The sequence below is a fragment of the Rhinopithecus roxellana genome, chromosome 3, assembly GCF_007565055.1.
Source record: "Rhinopithecus roxellana isolate Shanxi Qingling chromosome 3, ASM756505v1, whole genome shotgun sequence".
Classification (NCBI taxonomy): Eukaryota; Metazoa; Chordata; class Mammalia; order Primates; family Cercopithecidae; genus Rhinopithecus; species Rhinopithecus roxellana.
Window position 1 is genome coordinate 41,473,209 of NC_044551.1, and position 21,214 is coordinate 41,494,422.

At 44.4% G+C, this 21,214-nt stretch overlaps 1 protein-coding gene across 1 annotated transcript in view; it reads right to left on the reverse strand.

Moving 5' to 3' along the window:
- SLC26A2 (solute carrier family 26 member 2) overlaps positions 1–21,214 on the reverse strand; it is a 40,026-nt gene that overhangs the window by 8,793 nt on the left and 10,019 nt on the right. The window contains exon 2 of the mRNA XM_030927691.1: positions 272–995. Coding sequence (XP_030783551.1) covers positions 272–970 — 699 coding nt within the window. The 5' untranslated portion in view covers positions 971–995. The remainder of the gene's footprint in view (positions 1–271; positions 996–21,214) is intronic.

Here is a 21,214-nt window from a genome sequence, read left to right on the forward strand (position 1 = left end):
TACCCAGCCACAAATAATCTCAAGCAAAGCCAAGATTTTCTGACATGTAAAATTAAGGAGTTGTACTGGGTGGTGGAGGTCCAATGAACCAGCCTTATGTTACTTGTGGAGTCAGGTTAGGGTTTGAATTTTGCCTCTACCCTTCATACATCCTGAACTCTCAATAAATGGTAGCTTTAATTATTGTGATTCCTACGATCCCTTACAGATATGAGATTTCATGTACTAGACTACTTTTCTAGAAATAACCAATTGTTTCATTGCTCCTTACCTGATAAACTCCAGCCATAAATGTTACAGTGCTGCCAACCATAATTGCATAGCAACTTTTGTCACATATCCTGCCTGATGTGTGATTTAATAACATGCTCCCATTTGAAACCATTCCTAAGGAAGGAGCACTATGGGCATTGTCATAGCCAGCTTTCTGTAGTTCTCGGTCAACTGTCTCACCAATCATAAGGCACAGTACTCCAAAAATGCCCACAGAGATGTGACGGGAGGTACCCAAGAGGAAATAAATGATGCTGGCAAAAAAAGATGTGTACAGACCATAGACAGGTTCTTGGCCAGCCAGCAGGGAATAAGCAATGGACTGGGGCACCAATAATATGCCCACAATCAAGCCCGACATCACATCCCCTAAAATGTTTTTCTTTAGGTCGTATTTTGGGAGCCACTGCAAAACAGGAAGGAAACCTAAAATCATATTTTTGGCTTTGGCTGGACTGCACTGGCAATTCTTCTGCAGCTTTTTAATAACAAACTCCTTGAAGTTTGTATCTGATTTCTCTTGACACTCAATAAGGATCCTATGATAAGGCCTGCATTGATCATTGGTCTCCAATTGCTTGAAGTCAGTACTTGATTCCCTTTGAACCTCCAGATGGATCCCAGATGGAGAGCTGTCATCTCCTTCAGTTGAGTCTCTGGGTGAAAGGTCATGTTGCTCTTTACTTTCCGAAGACATTTCTGGAGACAGATGGTTCAGCTTCCTACACCAGAGAAAATGCCAGTGTAAATACCAGTGTTCATCAATAAAGTAATTCTCAGTGCTCACATATACTAACAATTCTACTTGTCATTTCATGAGAGTTAAGAGGAATTCCGTTTTCGAATAGGTATCTTATGTCCCTTTTCCTTAATTGACCCTCATTTGTCTTGGTTAGGGGAAAAAAAAAAAAAGACCAGAACCAGACCATAAATAGCCAAGTCAAAGCAAATAACTGGCTGGGCACAGGACTTCCCAAGAGTATAAACCATTAAGGATTCTTCTCCATATATGCCTGGCTCCCCAACAGTTTTTCCTCCGGAAAAGATGTAAGGGCAGCCTGTCTCCTTTCCATACATATGCTACCAGTGGTCTTCTTCTCAGGTTTTTCACCTCCCAGGCAGACTGCAAAACAGGATCTGGTCTTAACCCCTACCTTAACCTTAACCCTGACCTACCAGTCCCTGAAACAAGGAAGATGGTCCCTTTATATCTTTTGGTCCCTTTTTAAACAACCTGCTAAATGTTGAAAATAAATAGAAGAAAAACTAGTTTGCAACGTAAAGATAAATGTTTTTGGCAATAAAAAGAAACTAAGGCAGAACGCATTTGCGTCTTTGAACAGTACTCCTTTGCTTGGTAGGAAAGAGCAGAGAAGTCGATATGAGGGTGCTGAATGTAAAGGGCATAAATAGGGTCGATGGGCCAAGTGTCTCATACATGCTGTAGAAGGTTTTGGTCTATTCCACTATGTTCTAGTACGGAGTCATCTGCCCTGTGGGCAGGGCCCACATTCATGCAAGATTCACTTTACTATTCTAAGTACACACTCTGAAACACAGGTTGAATAGAGAAATAACGTTGCCCTGCACTTCCCCTTGGAGGCAATACAGGTGATCCTCCATCTCTGTGTCCTAGACTATAAAACTAATGCCATAAGATCTACCACTAGGAACTATAGGAAAACAAAGGAGGTAAGAATAGCCAAAAAGAGAGAAAGAACAACAACAAATAATAAGTCTAATAACCAGAGAAAGAGAAAAGATGAACCAGGCTCTCAAAGGAGTAGAGCGTCAATTGTTTACCAACTACTTCATGAATTAGTGCCTTTACATAAGCTGTTTACTTAGCTTAGAATGGCCATCTACCTCTTTGCCTGTCATGATCCTAATCATTTTTTTTAAAACCTAGTTACAATGCTACCTTTTCCGAAAGCACTAACCCATCTCCCCTAGCCCAAATGAAATACTACACCCTCTGTGTCCCACAGCATGTTGCACCTCCATCATAGTACTAACCACACCCTTGTATTAGTGAAGTAGGAATCTCTCTAGCTCCTGGAGGAAAGACATGTTGTTCATCAGTGTAATCTGAACGTAATGTAACACTGAGATAGCAGGCTTACAAAACATTTGAATGAATGAATGAACAAATGAACAAACATTTGTGACTGTGGCCAGATAGAAACAATTCTTTTTTTTTTGAGATAGAGTTTCACTCTGTCGCCCAGGCTGGAGTGCCGTGGTGCGATCTTGGCTCACTGCAACCTCCGCCTCCTGGGTTCAAGCAATTCTCCTATCTCAGCATCCTGAGTAGCTGGGATTACAGGTGCAAGCCACCACACCCGGCTAATTTTTGCATTCTTAGTAGAGACAGGGTTTCACCATATTGGTCAGGCTAGTCTCAAACTCCTGACCTCAGGTGATCCACCGCCTCAGCCTCCCAAAGTGCTGGGAATACAGGCGCAAGCCACTGCACCCGGCCGAGACAATATATTTTAGATGAAGGACTCAGGAAGTTTCTTGTTTTGGAACTGACAGAAAAATGGGCCCTTGTGAGGTTCTATAAACCTAATGTTACAAACTGCCAAAATCCAGGACCTATGACTTATTCAAGAACACAAGATATGTAAAAGTAACCCATATTCATTTTGTTTAGGTTTAACAAGAGTAAATATTTTAATGGTCTTCTGAAGTAGATAAGGAAAGAAAGAATAGACTTAGGTGACCACTGGTCCTGAGAAAATCAATCAGGTTGATGGATACACCCAGCAGCTCTTTGCTCCACAATGCAACCAGTCTGTGACTCTCCTGTCATTTCCTGCTTTCTTGAGCTAGCCTGAGTGCACCAATGTCCTGTTTTGGAGAGCTCTTGGTGATTTCTGGGTCAAAAGTTTTTTTCCAAACTTAAGATATGCAAAAGACACATAAGAAAAAACTAATAGAATCCAAATCTTGCCCTGTATGGCTGCTATCTGGGAAGAATATAGATAAAAATACTAGAAAGTAAAACAAAGAAATGGAAACTGTAAGAAAAGATCAAACAAGGAATGCTAAAAGTGAAAAACACAGTAACACAGATGATGAATGCCTCTGATAGGATCATTAGTAGACCTGAAAGCCAAAGAAAGAATCAATGAACTCAAAGACAGGTAAATAGAAATTACCTAAACTAAAATGCAGAAACAGTTTAAATAACAAAACAAAACAAAACAAAAAACCCCCAATATCAACAATGTAACATAACATCCAAGGGCTGTGGGACACATCAAAGTATCAAACACACGCATAATTAGAATACCAAAAGAGAGAGAATGGGCAGAAGAAATATTTCAAGATATAATGGCCAAGAAATTTCCAAAATTAATGAGAGACATCAAAATATAGATCCAAGTCACCTGAGGTCAGGAGGTCAACAGCAGCCTGACCAACATGGTGAAACCCAGCCTCCACTAAAAATACAAAATTAGCCTGGTGTGGTGGCACACGCCTGTAATCCCAGCTACTCAGGAGGCTGAGGCAGGAGAATCGTTGGAACCCAGGAACTGGAGGTCGCAGTGAGCCAAGATCATGCCATTGCACTCCAGTCTGGGCAACAAGAGGAAAACTCCTTCTTAAGAAAAAAAAAAAGAAAGAAAGAAAGAAAAGAAAAGGAAAAAGGCCGGGCGCGGTGGCTCACGCCTGTAATCCCAACACTTTCGGAGGCCGAGGCAGGCGGATCACAAGGTCAAGAGATCAAGACCTTCCTGGCCAACATTGTGAAACCCTGTCTCTACTAAAAAAATACAAAAATGAGCTGGGCATGGTGGCATGTGCCTGTAGTCCCAGCTACTCGGGAGGCTGAGGCAGGAGAATTGCTTAAACCAGGGAGGCTGAGGTTGCAGTGAGCCAAGATCGCACCACTGCACTCTAGCATGGCAACAAAGCAAGACTCCATCTCAAAAAAAAAAAAAAAAAAAAAAAAAAAAAATATATATATATATATATATATATATGTATGTGTAGATATATATATAATACATAATAAATATAATATATAATCTATCTCCAAGAATCTCAGAGAATTCCAAGAAGAGTAAATACAAAAACAAAAAGAAAACAAAAACCCTCACCTACACATATGACATTCAAGCTGCTGAAAACAAAGATAAAGAGAAAATCCTGAAGACAAAGAAAAAACATATATTACTTATTCAGAAACAAAAATAAGAATTATAGCAGACTTCTTATTGGAAATCATGGAGGCCAGAACATGATGGAGTGGTATCTTTATATCACAGAAATATGTATCTTTTTTAGAAATAGGGTCTTACCCTGTCACGCAGGCTGAAGTGCAGTGGCATGCAATTATGGCTCACTGTGGCCTCGAACTCCTGGGCTCAAGTGATTCTCCCACCTCAGCCTCCTGAGTAGCGAAGATTATAGGTGTGCACCACCACGCCTGGCTAATTTTTAAATTTTTTTTGTAGAGACATGGTCTTGCTACTAAGCTCCCCAGGTTGGTCCCCAAACTCTTGGCCTCAAGTGATCCTCCCACCCTGATCTCCCAAAGTGCTAGGATTACAGGTGTGAGCCACCCCATCTGACCCCAGAAATATAACTTTTAACACAGAATTCTTTACCTAGAAAAAATATTTTAAAAGATAAGAGGCCAGGCTGATGGTGTGTGCCTGTGGTCCCAGCTACTTGGGAGGCTGAGATAGGAGGACTGCTTGAGCCTAAGAGGTTGAGGCTGCAATGAGCCATGGTCACACCGCTGCACTTTAGCCTGGGTGACAGAGAGAGACTCTGTCATATGAAATAAAATAAAATAAAATAAAATATGAAAAAGAAATAAAAACTTTCTCAGATAAACACTGAGAGGATTTAAGGCCAGCCGACCAGCACCATATATATGTGGGCAGAAGGGGAGAGAGAGAGGAGGGGAGACAGGGAGAGAGACAGAGAGGGAGTGGGAAGGAGAAGAGGAGAGAGGGAGAGAGAGAGAAACAGACAGAGAGACACACACAGACAGAGAGACAGTTTCAGGAAGGTTCTTCAGCCAAAAAGAATACACCAATCAGAAATTCAGTTCTACATAACAAAGTCCAGGAAATGGAACAAATGAAGATAAGGTAAAATTCATTTTTTCAATTAAAAAATTTTTAATTGCTCTAAAACATAACTGTTTAAACCAAAAATGGGAATGTACTTTACAGCATATGCAAAATAAATGTGTGACAACAATCACACAGAATGAGAAGGGGAATTGGGAATTTTAAAGTTTTAAAAAATTTTTCTGATTATTATTATTTTTTAAATAGAGATGAAGTCTCACTATATTGCCCAGGCTGGTCTCAAACTCCTGGGCTCAAGTGATCCTCCTACTTTGGTCTCCCAAAGTGCTGGGATTACAGACATGAGCCACCATGCCCAGCAAACTATAAGGTCTTATACTAGATATGAAATGGTATCTTATTTGAACATAGGCTCTGATTAAAGATGTACATTTAAACCTGAGAGTAACCACTACATTTTAAAAAAGGTATAAATAATAATAGTGGAGATATAATAGAATCATAAAAACCTCTCAACTCAAGAGAAAGTAGAAAAGGAAGATAAAACAAAAGAAAGACAGATGCAACAAATGGAAAACAGCTAGTAAGATGGTAGAGTTTAATTCAAACATATATTAAATACGAATGGTCTAAACATGCTAATTAAAGGTGGAGACTGTCCGATAGGATTAAAAAATAAGACCCAAGTATATGCTGTCTACTTGAAACCCACTTTAAATATAAAGACATACATAGGTTAAAAGTGAAAGGACTGGCTCAATTTAGTAATTTATTCAGCTTATAAATGACAGAGCAAGGTAATAAAATGCATATTTTGGGATCCCAAGAATAGATCCTTTTTTAATATGGTACTCATTCCTACCACCTATCTAATTAGCTTCTCTAATTTCAGATATTTCTGAACACCTTAAAACTCAGCTACTCTACACATTCCGGTTTCACCTAGCTGCTAAGCAAAGTGATCCAGTAATAATATCGACAATCTTGTTCCCAACTCTCCGTCTCTCTACATTCATGGCCATGGTCCCTTCCCATCTCTAGCTCTTAGAAACTTACGTATTCACTCAGAAACAGTCCAACAAGTAGAACTAATTCAGCCACCAGTCTGAACCCGCAAAGTTCCATAATCATGCTTTGTTTTACCTCTGTATGTATGCTACAAACTCACTGCTAAATAAAACTAGAAGCTGCTGACTACTATGATTATGGCATCTAAGCAGAGGAGAAATCTGAAAGAGTTTAAGAGTAGTTTGTTTAGACAGTTTTTAAGGGAGGAATGTATCTTAACCTGGGCTCTGAAGTCTAGGTCAGGTTTGAAAGGATGAGAGAAGACTTGGAATATGGGTGAGGGAGAAGAAAACACAAACAGCAATAGTTCTAATGTTGGAGGAACAGAATCAGAAATGAGAATGTGATGTTTAAAACGGAGAATGGGGAAGCGTCCAAGATAGCCGAATAGGAACAGCTCCAGTCTATAGCTCCCAGCTTGAGCGACGCAGAAGACGGGTGACTTCTGCATTTCCAACTGAACTGTGAAGAGAGTAGTGGTTCTCCCAGCATGGAGTCTGAGATCTGAGAACAGACAGACTGCCTCCTCAAGTGGGTCTCTGACCCCCAAGTAGCCTAACTGGGGGACACCTCACAGTAGTGGCTGACTGACACCTTACATGGCCGGGTGCCCCTTTGAGACGAAGCTTCCAGAGGAACGATTAGGCAGCAACATTTGCTGTTCTGCAGTATTTGCTGTTCTGCAGCCTCTGCTGGTGATACCCAGGCAAACAGGGTCTTGAGTGACCTCCAGCAAACTCCAACAGACCTGCAGCTGAGGGTCCTGACTGTTAGAAGGAAAACTAACAAACAGAAAGGACATCCACACCAAAACCCCATCTGTACGTCACCATCATCAAAGACCAAAGGTAGATAAAACCACAAAGATGGGGAAAAACCAGAGCAGAAAAGCTGAAAATTCTAAAAATCAGAGCGCCTCTTCTCCTCCAAAGGAATGCACCTCCTCACCAGCAACAGAACAAAGATGAATGGAGAATGACTTTGATGAGTTGAGGGAAGAAAGCTTCAGACGATCAAACTTCTGCGAACTAAAGGAGGATGTTCAAACCCATCGCAAAGAAGCTAAAAACCTTGAAAAAAGATTAGATGAATGGCTAACTGAATAACCAGTGTAGAGAAGTCCTTAAATGACCTGATAGAGATGAAAACCATGGCACAAGAACTACGTGACGCATGCACAAGCTTCAGTAGCAAATTCGATCAACTGGAAGAAAGGGTATCAGTGACTGAAGATCAAATGAGTGAAATGAAGCAAGAAGAGAAGTTTAGAGAAAAAAGAGTAAAAAGAAACGAACAAAGCCTCCAAGAAATATGTGAAAAGACCAAATCTATGTCTGATTGGTGTACCTGAAAGTGACGGGGAGAATGGAACCAAGTTGGAAAACACTCTGCAGGATATTATCCAGGAGAACTTCCCCAACCTAGCAAGGCAGACCAACATTCAAATTCAGGAAATACAGAGAATGCTACAAAGATACTCCTCAAGAAGAGCAATTCCAAGACACCTGATTGTCAGATTCACCAAAGTTGAAATGAAGGAAAAAACGTTAAGGGCAGCCAGAGAGAAAGGTTGGGTTACCCACAAAGGGAAGCCCATCAGACTAACAGTGGATCTCTTGGCAGAAATGCTACAAGCCAGAAGAGAGTGGGGGGCCAATATTCAACATTCTTAAAGAAAAGAATTTTCAACCCAGAATTTCATATCCAGCCAAACTAAGCTTCATCAGTGAAGGAGAAATAAAATCCTTTACAGACAAGCAAATGCTGAGAGATTGTGTCACCACCAGGCCTGCCTTACAAGAGCTCCTGAAGGAAGCACTAAACATGGAAAGGAACAACCGGTACCAACCACTGCAAAAACATGCCAAATTGTAAAGACCATCGATACTAGGAAGAAACTGCATCAACTAACGAGCAAAATAACCAGCTAACATTGTAATGATAGGATCAAGTTCACACATAACAATATTAACCTTAAATGTAAATGGGCTAAATGTTCCAATTAAAAGAAACAGACTGGCAAATTGGATAAACAGTCAAGACCCATCAGTGTGCTGTATTCAGGAGACCCATCTCACATGCAGAGACACACATAGGCTCAAAACAAAAGGATGGAGCAAGATCTACCAAGCAAGTGGAAAACAAACAAACAAACAAAAAAAGCAGGGGTTGCCATCCTAGTCTCTGATAAAACAGACTTTAAACCAACAAAGATCAAAAGAGTTAAAGAAGGCCATTACATAATGGTAAAGGGATCAATTCAACAAGAAGAGCTAACTATCCTAAATATATATGCACCCAATACAGGAGCAACCAGATTCATAAAGCAAATCCTCAGAGACCTACAAAGAGACTTAAGATTCCCACACAATAATAATGGGAGAATTTAACACCCCACTGTCAACATTAGACAGATCAAAGAGATAGAAAGTTAACAAGGATATCCAGGAATTTAACTCAGCTCTGCACCAGGCGGACCTAATAGACTCTACAGACCTCTCCACCCTAAAGCAACAGAATATACAGTCTTCTCAGCACCACATCACACTTATTCCAAAATTGACCACATAGTTGGAAGTAAAGCACTCCTCAGCAAATGTAAAAGAACAGAAATTACAACAAACTGTCTCTCAGACCACAGTGCAATCAAACTAGAACTCGGGATTAAGAAACTCACTCAAAACCGCTCAACTACATGGAAACTGAACAACCTGCTTCTGAATGATTACTGGGTACATAACGAAATGAAGGCAGAAATAAAGATGTTCTTTGAAACCAATGAGAACAAAGACACAACATACCAGAATCTCTGGGACACATTTAAAGCAGTGTGCAGAGGGAAATTTATAGCACTAAATGCCCACAAGAGAAAGCAGGAAAGATCTAAAATTGACACTCTAACATCACAATTAAAAGAACTGAAGAAGCAAGAGCAAACACATTCAAAAGCTAGCAGAAGGCAAGAAATAACTAAGATCAGAGCAGAACTGAAGGAGATAGAGACACAAAAAACCCTTCAAAAAAATCAATGAATCCAGGAGCTGGTTTCTTGAAAAGATCAACAAAATTGACAGACCGCTAGCAAGACTAATAAAGAAGAAAAGAGAGAAGAATCAAACAGACGCAATAAAAAACGATAAAGGGGATATCACCACCGACCCCACAGAAATACAAACTACCATCAGAGAATACTATAAACACCACTACATAAATAAACTAGAAAATCTAGAAGAAATGGATAAATTCCTAGACACATACACCCTCCCAAGACTAAAACAGGAAGAAGTTGAATCCCTGAATAGACCAATAACAGGCTCTGAAATTGAGGCAATAATTAATAGCCTACCAACCAAAAAACTCCAGGACCAGATGGATTCACAGCCAAATTCTACCAGAGGTACAAGGAGGAGCTGGTACCATTCCTTCTGAAACTACTCCAATCAATAGAAAAAGAGGGAATCCTCCCTAACTCGTTTTATGAGGCCAACATCATCCTGATACCAAAGCCTGGCAGAGACACAACAAAAAAAGAGAATTTTAGACGAATATCCCTGATGAACATCGATACAAAAATCCTCAATAAAATAATGGCAAACCAAATCCAGCAGCACATCAAAAAGCTTATCCACCATGATCAAGTGGGCTTCATCCCTGGGATGCAAGGCTGGTTCAACATACACAAACCAATAAACGTAATCCATCATATAAACAGAACCAAAGACAAAAACCACATGATTATCTCAATAGATGCAGAAAAGGCCTTTGACAAAATTCAACAGCCCTTCACGCTAAAAACTATCAATAAATTAGGTATTGATGGGATGTATCTCAAAATAATAAGAGCTATTTATGACAAACCCACAGCCAATATCATACTGAATGGGCAAAAACTGGAAGCATTCCCTTTGAAAACTGGCACAAGACAGGGATGCCCTCTCTCACTACTCCTATTCAACACAGTGTTGGAAGTTCTGGCCAGCGCAATCAGGCAGGAGAAAGAAATAAAGGGTATTCAATTAGGAAAACAGGAAGTCAAATTGTCCCTGTTTGCAGATGACATGATATATTTAGAAAACCCCATCATCTCAGCTTAAAATCTCCTTAAGCTGATAAGCAACTTCAGCAAAGTCTCAGGATACAAAATCAATGTGCAAAAATCACAAGCATTCCTATACACCAATAACAGACAAACAGAGAGCCAAATCATGAGTGAACTCCCATTCACAACTGCTTCAAAGAGAATAAAATACCTAGGAATTCAACTTATAAAGGATGTGAAGGACTGCTTCAAGGAGGACTACAAACCACTGCTCAACGAAATAAAAGAGGACACAAACAAATGGAAGAACATTCCATGCTCATGACTAGGAAGAATCGATATCGTGAAAATGCCCATGCTGCCCAAGGTAATTTATAGATTCAATGCCATCCCCATCAAGCTACCAATGATTTTCTTCACAGAATTGGAAAAAACTACTTTAAAGTTCATATGGAACCAAAAAAGAGCCCGCATTGCCAAGACAATCCTAAGCCAAAAGAACAAAGCTGGAGGCATCATGCTACCTGACTTCAAACTATATTACAAGGCTACAGTAACCAAAACAGCATGGTACTGGTACCAAACAGAGATATAGACCAATGGAACAGAACAGAGCCCTCAGAAATAACACCACACCTCTACAACCATCTGATCTTTGACAAACCTGACAAAAACAAGAAATGGGGAAAGGATTCCCTATTTAATAAATGGTGCTGGGAAAACTGGCTAGCCATATGTAGAAAGCTGAAACTGGATCCCTTCCTTATACCTAATACAAAAATTAATTCAAGATGGATTAAAGACTTAAATGTTAGACCTAAAACCATAAAAACCCTAGAAGAAAACCTAGGCAATACCATTCAGGACACAGGCATAGGCAATGACTTCAGACTAAAACACCAAAAGCAATGGCAACAAAAGCCAAAATTGACAAATGGGATCTAATTAAACTGAAGAGCTTCTGCACAGCAAAAGAAACTACCATCAGAGTGAACAGGCAACCTACAGAATGCGAGAAAAGTTTTGTAATCTACCCATCTGACAAAGGGCTAATACCCAGAACCTACAAAGAATGCAAACAAATTTACAAGAAAAAATCAAACAACCCCATCAAAAAGTGGGCGAAGGATATGAACAGACACTTCTCAAAAGAAGACATTTATGCAGCCAAAAGACACATGAAAAAATGCTCATCATCACTGGCCATCAGAAAAATGCAAATCAAAACCACAATGCGATACCATCTCACACCAGTTAGAATGGCGATCATTAAAAAGTCAGGCAACAACAGGTGCTGGAGAGGATGTGGAGAAATAGGAACACTTTTACACTGTTGGTGGGACTGTAAACTAGTTCAACTATTGTGGAAGACAGTGTGGCAATTCTCAAGGATCTAGAACTAGAAATACCATTTGACCCAGCTATCCCATTACTGGGTATATACCCAAAGAATTACAAATCATGCTGCTATAAAGACACATGCACACGTATGTTTATTGCAGCACTATTCACAATAGCAAAGACTTGGAACCAATTCAAATGCCCACTGTTTGGACAAACGGAGGCAAGATGGCGCAGTTCCGGGTTCTTCACTGTCAACTTTCCCGCGCCCGGGAAAGACACAGGTCGACTGCGCAGGCGCAACCCAACCTCCGACGGAGAGGAACTGGAACCCGCCTAGCCACGCCTACCGACCCGCCCCCGACCCGCCTATGTCCCACCCACTGCCCTCCCACTTCCAGGCCCAGAACATAAAAGCTGCTCCCAGCGGGCGCGCGGAGCGAACTTCCTTGGCCCCTCCTCCTACGCGGGACCCGGGAACCTCACCCAAGAACGCCAGAGCGAACTTCCTCGACCCCTCCTCCTACGCGGGACCCGGGACCCTCGTCCGAGAACGCCGGTGCGAACTTCCTCGGCCCCTCCTCGTACGCGGGACCCAGGAACCTCGCCCGAGAACACCGGTGCGAACTTCCTTGGCCCCTCCTCGTGCGCAGGACCCAGGAACCTCGCCCGAGAACGCCGGAGCGACTTCGTCGGCCTCCACCGCCGGAGACCGGTGAACCTCGCCCCTCCCTCACATTGGCTTGTAAATAAAGCTTTTTTTGCCTTGCCTACTTGCCTTTTCTCTGGCATTTGCTCTGGGGGTCGCATTAAAGCAAATCAGCTGGTGCCGAAACCCGGGAAGAGACCCCTCCTCAGGGCCCCCCAAGGTCCGAGGAGCCTCCTCCTTCCACGCCCCAGACGGATCAGGACCTGGACATCGCTTTCCCCACCTCCAAGTCTCCTAGGGGTGAGTACCTTTTGCCTCTCTCTCATATTCCTTGGCCAGAAGTCCTGTGCAGGCCCAAGGCTTTTTTTTTCCGGTCACCAGGTGACCCAGGGAAGTTCCCAAAGGCAGAGACGTCTGCCCAAAGGAACTCCGTTCCATTCCATGGGAGACCCATCCAGGACGGAGACGTCCGCCTGGAGGTAATCTCCATTCCGTTCCGTGGGAGACCCGTCCAGGACGGAGACGTCCGCCTGGAGGTAATCTCCATTCCGGCTCCAGGAGCCTCTCACCGGTCTCTGGTGGCTCCAAAGGACGCTTTGTAGCTAGGTAGAGTTCGGTTTCCGTTTCCGCCTATTGGCGAGAGGAAGGCAATGGGAAACCCCCAATCCAAAATACCTAGAGACTCCCCTTTAGGGTGTCTTCTAAAAAACCTCAAAACTTTGCAATTAGAACAAGATCTCGGGCGAAAGCGACTGGTGTTCCTCTCCACTGTGGCGTGGCCACAATATAAACTAGACAATCAGTCTCAATGGCCGCCTGAGGGCACTCTAGACCGTAACATTTTAACCAACCTCAGTAGTTTTTGTCAACGCTTAGGCAAGTGGTCCAAAATTAATTATATACAAGGATTTTGGGCCTTGCATTCTTGTCCGGACCTGTGTGGTCGGTGTTCCTTGGCTCAAGTCATGTTGGCTAGGGACGCAGGCCTAACAAAGTCTGAAAAAGAGGAGTCATATTTCCCGTCTGAGTTGCCCGAAGACATTACTTCCCTTCCCTCCCTTCCACTCCCGCCGTATACCCCACCTCCCCCTCCCGCTTCGGCCCCACCTCCTCTTTCGGCTCTACCTCCCCCTCCCGCTCTGGCGGTTGTTCCACCTCCCTCCTCAGCCCCCCACCATTGTTGAGGCTACACTTCCCTCCGACCCCTTGGCACTTCTGCCTGGTCATCTTAGTTCGCCTATCTCTGCCCATACCCGCTCTAAAGATTGCCTAACTGCCCCCGCTCCTACTCCCACCCTATCCAAACCCCCTGTGGTCTTAGCACCCTTGCGTGAGGTGGCCGGAGCAGAGGGCGTAGTTAGAGTTCATGTTCCCTTTTCATTAGCAGATCTTTCAAAGATTGAAGGACGCCTAGGAGATTTTTCTGCCAACCCTACAATTTACACCAAAGAATTTAGATACCTTTGCCAGGCCTACGATTTAACCTGGCATGATCTCCAGGTTATTCTTACCTCTACTCTAAACCCTGAGGAGCAAGAGCGCATCCTAGTGGCCGCCAGGCAGCATGCCAACCAATTACACTTAACAGACCCTGCGTTCCCACTAGGGGAACAAGCAGTCCCCTCTATAGACCCAGACTGGAACTATCAAGTAGGCCAGCCAGGCCGCCGAAGACGAGATATGATGACTCAATGTCTTCTGGCTGGTATGCAGGCGGCCTCAAATAAGGTAGTAAATTTTAATAAACTAAAAGAAATTATTCAAGGTCCAGATGAGAACCCGGCCACATTTTTAAACAGGCTAACTGAGGCTTTAATTCAATACACTCGGTTAGACCCAGCTTCCCCAGCCGGGGCCACTATTCTAGCATCATATTTTATTTCACAATCGGCCTCGGATATTCGGAAAAAACTCCAAAAGGCAGAGGATGGACCTCAAACTCCTATTCAAGACCTAGTCAAGTCGGCCTTCAAGGTCTATAATTCAAGGGAGGAAACGGCTGAGGCCCAACGACAGGCCCACCTAAAGCAGAAGGTACAGCTCCAGACTCAAGCCTTAGTTGCTGCTTTGCAGCCTAGCCGTAACTCAAAACTGGAGAGCAAAACCCCCGGAGGCTCAAAGACAATAAAAGGGGCTTGCTATAAATGCGGTAACCCAGGGCATTGGGCTAATAGATGTCCCCAGAGTCCCCAACCGTCTGAGCCAGTGCGGCCGTGCTACAAGTGCGGAGTAGCTGGACACTGGGCTAAAAAGTGTCCTAACCCTCGTCTGCCAACAACTCCTTGTCCAGCATGCCATGAAGAAGGGCACTGGAAGTCTGACTGCCCCACCCTGAGAACGGGCATGGGGCCTCAATGTGATGTCCCTTCTCAGGACCCTGGGAGCTCCTTCCAGCTCTTACATCTGGATGATGACTGAAGGTGCCGGGACTCAGGGACCCCCATCACTCTCGCCGAGCCGCGGGTAACTCTCCTGGTAGTGGGTAAGACAATTAATTTTTTAATCAACAGCGGGGCTACCTACTCTGTTTTGCCGTCTTTCGAAGGGCCTAGCCTTCCCTCCAATATTTCTGTTGTAGGAGTCAATGGCTCCCCGTCCAGCCCTCGAAAAACCCCACCCCTTAATTGCTGCCTGGCCAACAACTATTTTGCACACTCGTTCCTCATTATCCCCTCATGCCCCACTCCCCTACTGGGCCGAGATGTTTTAAGTCAACTGAAAGCCTGTATCTCCATCCCTACTAGCGCCCCCCACCCTACCCGCCATCTGCTTCTAGTATTGACTAACTCAAATGACTCCAACAATCCTACTAACCCTTTCCCCGATTTCCCCATTCCTATCGACCCCCAGTGTAGGACACCTCCACTCCTGTCATGGCGGACCATCATACCAATACTTATAAAACTTAAGAAACCATCTCAGTTTCCAACCCGCCCACAGTTCTCTCTCTCTCCACAGCACTTACGAGGACTAAAACCAATCATTACTAGGTTACTCAGCCAACACATCCTCATCCCCATTCATTCTCCCTGTAACACCCCAATCCTACCTGTAAAGAAGGCAGATGGAACTTTTCGGTTAGTGCAGGATCTTCGTCTTATCAACGAAGCTGTTTGTCCCACCCATCTGGTAGTTCCCAACCCCTATACCCTTCTTTCTCTCATTCCACCTAATACAACACACTTTACTGTACTGGATCTAAAAGATGCATTTTTCACTATTCCCCTGCACCCAGATTGTCAGTTTCTTTTTGCTTTTACATGGGAAGACCCAGACACCCATACCTCCACCCAACTGACATGGACAGTGCTTCCCCAAGGGTTCCGAGACAGCCCCCATTTCTTTGGGCAGGCCCTAGCAAAAGACTTAGCCTCCTGTCCTCTTACCAATAGTAAAATTCTCCAATATGTAGATGACCTTTTACTCTGTAGTCCCACGGGACAGGACTCTCTTTTAGACACTGTGATCCTCCTTAATCATCTAGGATCCAAAGGTTACCGAATATCCAAACACAAAGCTCAACTCGTACAACAATGTGTCATATATTTAGGTATTGAGATCACTCCTACGACGCGCTCACTTACTACAGACCGCTTAACTCTAATACAAAATCTTTCTCCTCCTCAAGATGCTAAGGAAATTCAATCCTTCCTAGGCCTAGTAGGATTTTTCAGACACTGGATTCCTAATTTCGGAATCTTGGCTAAGCCTCTATATGCAGCTGTCAAGGAGACTCCCCAAGGACCTTTGTCTAACCCAAAGTTAATCTATAAACATTTCACTCACTTGAAAAACTGCCTTCTCTCATATCCTACTCTCTCACTCCCAGACTTCCAACGCCCCTTCCAGCTTTTCACAGATGAAAGACAAAAAGTTGCAGTGGGTCTTTTAGCCCAATCTATAGGTGCCACCTATCGCCCCGTGGCATATCTATCTAAACAATTAGACCCCACCGTACAAGGGTGGCAGCCCTGTCTTCAGGCCCTGGCAGCAGCAGCCTGTCTAACCCAAGAAGCAAAGAAACTCATTAGGGGTGGTAACCTAACAGTCTTCTCTACTCACCACCTTCAAGATCTTATTGCCCACAGAAGTATTAGCCATCTAACCCCATCCAGACTCCAACTCTTTCACCTCTTATTCATAGAAGACTCCACCATTGCCCTAGGAGTCTGTTCCTCTCTGAATCCAGCAACCCTACTTCCTGACCCTCTCAAGCAACCTAGTACTGAACACTCCTGTCCAGAACTTTTAGAGGCCCAACCACCTAGTCACTTACATTTACATGACCAGCCATTGGAAGGCTCACAGTTAACCCTATTTGTAGATGGCAGTTCTTTTATAAATTCTCTAGGAAACAGACAGGCAGGATACGCGGTAGTTACATCTTCTGCTGTCCTAGAAGCTAAGCCTTTACCACAAGGAACAACATCACAGCAGGCAGAACTTATCGCACTAACCAGGGCTCTCCTCCTATCCAGGGGAAAAACGGTAAACATATACACAGACTCCAAGTATGCCTTCTTGATTGCACACACCCACTCTGTCATCTGGAAAGAGAGAGGGTTCCTAACCACCAGTGGTACCCCTATAGTCAACAAAAAACAGATACTCAAACTGCTAGACACTTTATCAGCGCCTTCCAGAGCACCATCATACACTGTAAAGGTCATCAGACTCCATCTAACTCGGTGGCGGCTGGCAATAACTTTGCCGACACCACTGCCAAGTCGGTAGCCGGATTCTCCACTCCCACGCTTCCCTCTATTTGTTTTCTCTCTCCTCAATATACCCCTACTTAAACCCAAGAGGAAAAGACCAAACTATTACAAGATTCAACAGCCAAACTAGCCTCAGACAATTGGATTTACCTCAATAATAAATTAGTTATTCCTGAAACTCAACTCCACACCATTCTAAAAGACATACATAATTCCCTACACATAGGACCCAAAGCTTTATATAACCTCCTAAGCCCCCTCATTCACTGCCCCACACTCATGAAACACCTAATTATAATCAACCGACAGTGTTCCACATGTCTCAAGTCAAACCCTCAAGGCGCATTGCACAACCCCCATCCGAGCCATCAACTCAGAGGGCACCAACCAGGCAAAGATTGGCAAATTGACTTTACCCACATGCCAAGGCATAAAAAATTCAAATATCTCTTAACCCTCGTTGATACTTTTTCAGGATGGATAGAAGCCTATCCTACTACAGGAGAAACCGCCAATATAGTTGCCTCCATACTCACTGAACACATTATTCCTAGGTTTGGCCTCCTGCTCACTCTTCAGTCTGACAACGGCCCAGCATTCATCTCCAAGGTAGTCCAACAGGTGGCAGCCCTCCTACACATCACCTGGAAACTCCACATCCCTTATAGACCTCAGTCTTCTGGTAAAGTAGAGAAGGCCAACGGGCTCATTAAGCAGCAACTCACCAAACTCTCTCTCGAGACTCGACAATCGTGGGTAACTCTCCTTCCCCTGGCCCTAACCCGGCTGCAAGCAGCCCCACGGAGTCCAACAGGCCTCAGTCTGTTTGAATTAGTTTACGGCCGGCCCCTCACCCTCCAGCAGTTACCCACCCTTTCTTCCCCACTGGCAACTTATCTCCCATACCTCACCCTCTTGAGACAACTCCTGAGACAACATGCAGAACTAGCACACCCCTCTTCAACAGACACCTATAGCCCACATCTCTCTCTCAGCCCAGGAGACCAAGTATACTTAAAAGATATCCAAGCCAAAGATCTTCAGCCTAGGTGGAAAGGCCCCTATACTGTCCTCCTATCCACATACACAGCAGCCTTCCCCTAGTCATCGGAGTCTCCCTGGCCGCCTCCTTAGTGGCGTCAGGGCTTGGAACGGGGGCACTTGCCCACTCGGTACAGTCTACCCCATCTCTAATCTAGCAGCTCAAATCCGAGAGGCCATAGAGGCTTCAGCTGAAAGCCCGGCCGCTCTGCAGCGTCAAATTACCTCAGTGGCCCAGGTAGCAGCACAAAATAGGCGAGCATTAGATTTACTTGCTGCCGAAAAAGGAGGAACATGTCTCTTCTTAGGAGAAGAATGCTGCTATTACATAAACGAGTCAGGCCTAGTAGACACTAACATCCAAACCCTAAACAGGATTAAAGCAGAATTAAAAACCTACAATACCCCCTTCACCCCCAGACCACCGGTATGGCTGCTGCCTGTAATACAGCAGATGTTCCCATTCCTAATTCCCATACTAATCCTCTGTTTTGTCTTATGTCTCGCTCCTGTTTTAATCAAATTTCTCTGAGCCGAAGTTCAAGAGATCACGCGCGTCACCTTCAACCAGATGCTTCTTCATCTGTACATCCAAATACCAACTGTAGACCCCAACCTCAACGACGTCCCTTAACAGCAGGAAGTAGCCAGACAGACCACGGCGCCCCTTATCACTATTATCAATAAAAGGTTGGACTGTTTGGACAAACGGAGGCAAGATGGCGCAGTTCCGGGTTCTTCACTGTCAACTTTCCCACGCCTGGGAAAGACACAGGTCGACTGCGCAGGCGCAACCCGACCTCCGAGGGAGAGGAAGCGGAACCCGCCTAGCCACGCCTACCGACCCGCCCCCGACCCACCTATGTCCCGCCCACTGCCCTCCCACTCCCGGGCCCAGAACATAAAAGCCGCTCCCAGCGGGCGCGCCGAGCGAACTTCCTTGGCCCCTCCTCATACGCAGAACCCGGGAACCTCGTCCGAGAACGCCGGAGCGAACTTCCTCGGCCCCTCCTCCTACGCGGGACCAGGGAACCTCACCCGAGAACGCCGGAGCGAACTTCCTCGGCCCCTCCTCCTACGCGGGACCCGGGAACCTCGTCCGAGAACGCCAGTGCGAACTTCCTCGGCCCCTCCTCGTACGCGGGACCCAGGAACCTCGCCCGAGAACGCTGGTGCGAACTTCCTCGGCCCCTCCTCGTGCACGGGACCCAGGAACCTCACTCGAGAACACCGGAGCGACTTCGTCGGCCTCCACCGCCGGAGACCAGTGAACCTCGCCCCTCCCTCACATTGGCTTGTAAATAAAGTTTTTTTTGCCTTGCCTACTTGCCTTTTCTCTGGCATTTGTTCTGGGGGTCGCATTAAAGCAAATCACCCACCAATGATAGACTGGATTAAGAAAATGTGGCACATATACACCATGTAATACTATGCAGCCATAAAAAGGATGAGTTCATGTCCTTTGTAGGGACATGGATGAAACTGGAAACCATCATTCTTAGCAAACTATTGCAAGGACAGAAAACCAAACACCGCATGTTCTCACTCACAGTTGGGAATTGAACAATGAGAACACTGGGACACAGGAAGGGGAACATCACACACTGGGGCCTGTCATGGGCTGGTGGGACGGGGGAGGGATAGCATTAGGAGATATACCTAATGTAAAACGAGTTAATGGGTGCAGCACACCAACATGGCACAGGTATACATATGTAACAAACCTGCACATTGTGCACATGTACCCTGGAACTTAAATTAAAAAACAAACAAATAAACAAAAAAAAACAGAGAACGGTTATGGGGGATTAGTGGGAGAGGAGACTACAAAGGTACCTGAGGGGGATTCTGGAGGGCCCTTTATGCCAGGTTAAGAAAGTTAGACTTAAACTGTATGCAATACATAGGCCCTGAAAGTTTTTGAGAAAGTCACTTACTCTATCACTCATTTGGCAAGTAATTATATATCTTCTGGTCTGATGTTATATTATTTCATTCTTTTTCCACTAAAGCAATTAGTATTTTACCTTTTGTCTTTTACAGATAAAAAATAGTTGAAAGTGGTTTTAGACAAACAAAACTAGGCCAGGCACAGTGGCTCACACCTGTAATCCCAGCACTTTGGGAGGCTGAGGCGGGTAGATTGCTTGAGGCCAGGAGTCCGAGATCGGCCTGAGCAATATGATGAAAACCCGTCTCTACTGAAAATAGAAAAGTCAGCCAGGTGTGGTGGTGCATGCCTGTAATCCCAGCTACTCAGGAGGCTGAGGCAGGAGAATCGCTTGAACCTAGGAGGTGGAGGCTGAAGTGAGCTAAGATCACGCCACTGCACTCCAGCCTGGGTGACAGAATGAGACCTTGTCAAAAAAAAAAAAGAAAGAAAGAAAAAGAAAAAGAAAACTAAACTATAAACAGGTATAACCAAGACAGATTCTCCATGTATATAGTACCATCTGATCCTCTAACTCACTGTTGTTAGACAAGTCCAGGGAAGATCACAGCACTATGAAGGCCCAGGGAGGCCAAGGAGGAGCAAAGCCTTCTGTATTCCTCTCCATTTCATTCACTGATGCCTACAACCAGGATGGCACAGGCTACTTTCCAGGCCCTTGCCCTAGACTAAGAAATTAATACTGTGAGAGGACTGATCCTTTGGAGGAAAAGGATCCTTTGGAGGAAAAGATAAGATGACTACTCATCAGAGGAAAACTCAGATCCATCTGTGTTAAATGGGCCTGAAACCCATACTTACTGTATGAATGTCCTCAAGTGTCAATAAGCCTTCTTTGGCTGGATTGGCTAACTTTTCTATGTGAGCTCCTAGAGATTGGCTACTGGTCTTCATTAAATTATAAACATATTTTAAGCTCCTACTATAAGCTAACCACTGTGCTAGACACAATGCATCAGAACCTAGACCCCAAACCTAGGTGTCAATCTTTATTTCCCCTATGCCATACTCCCATATATAATCCATCAGTAAGTCCTGTCTGCTGTGCCTTGAATAATATATCTATCCTCTCCCCACTGC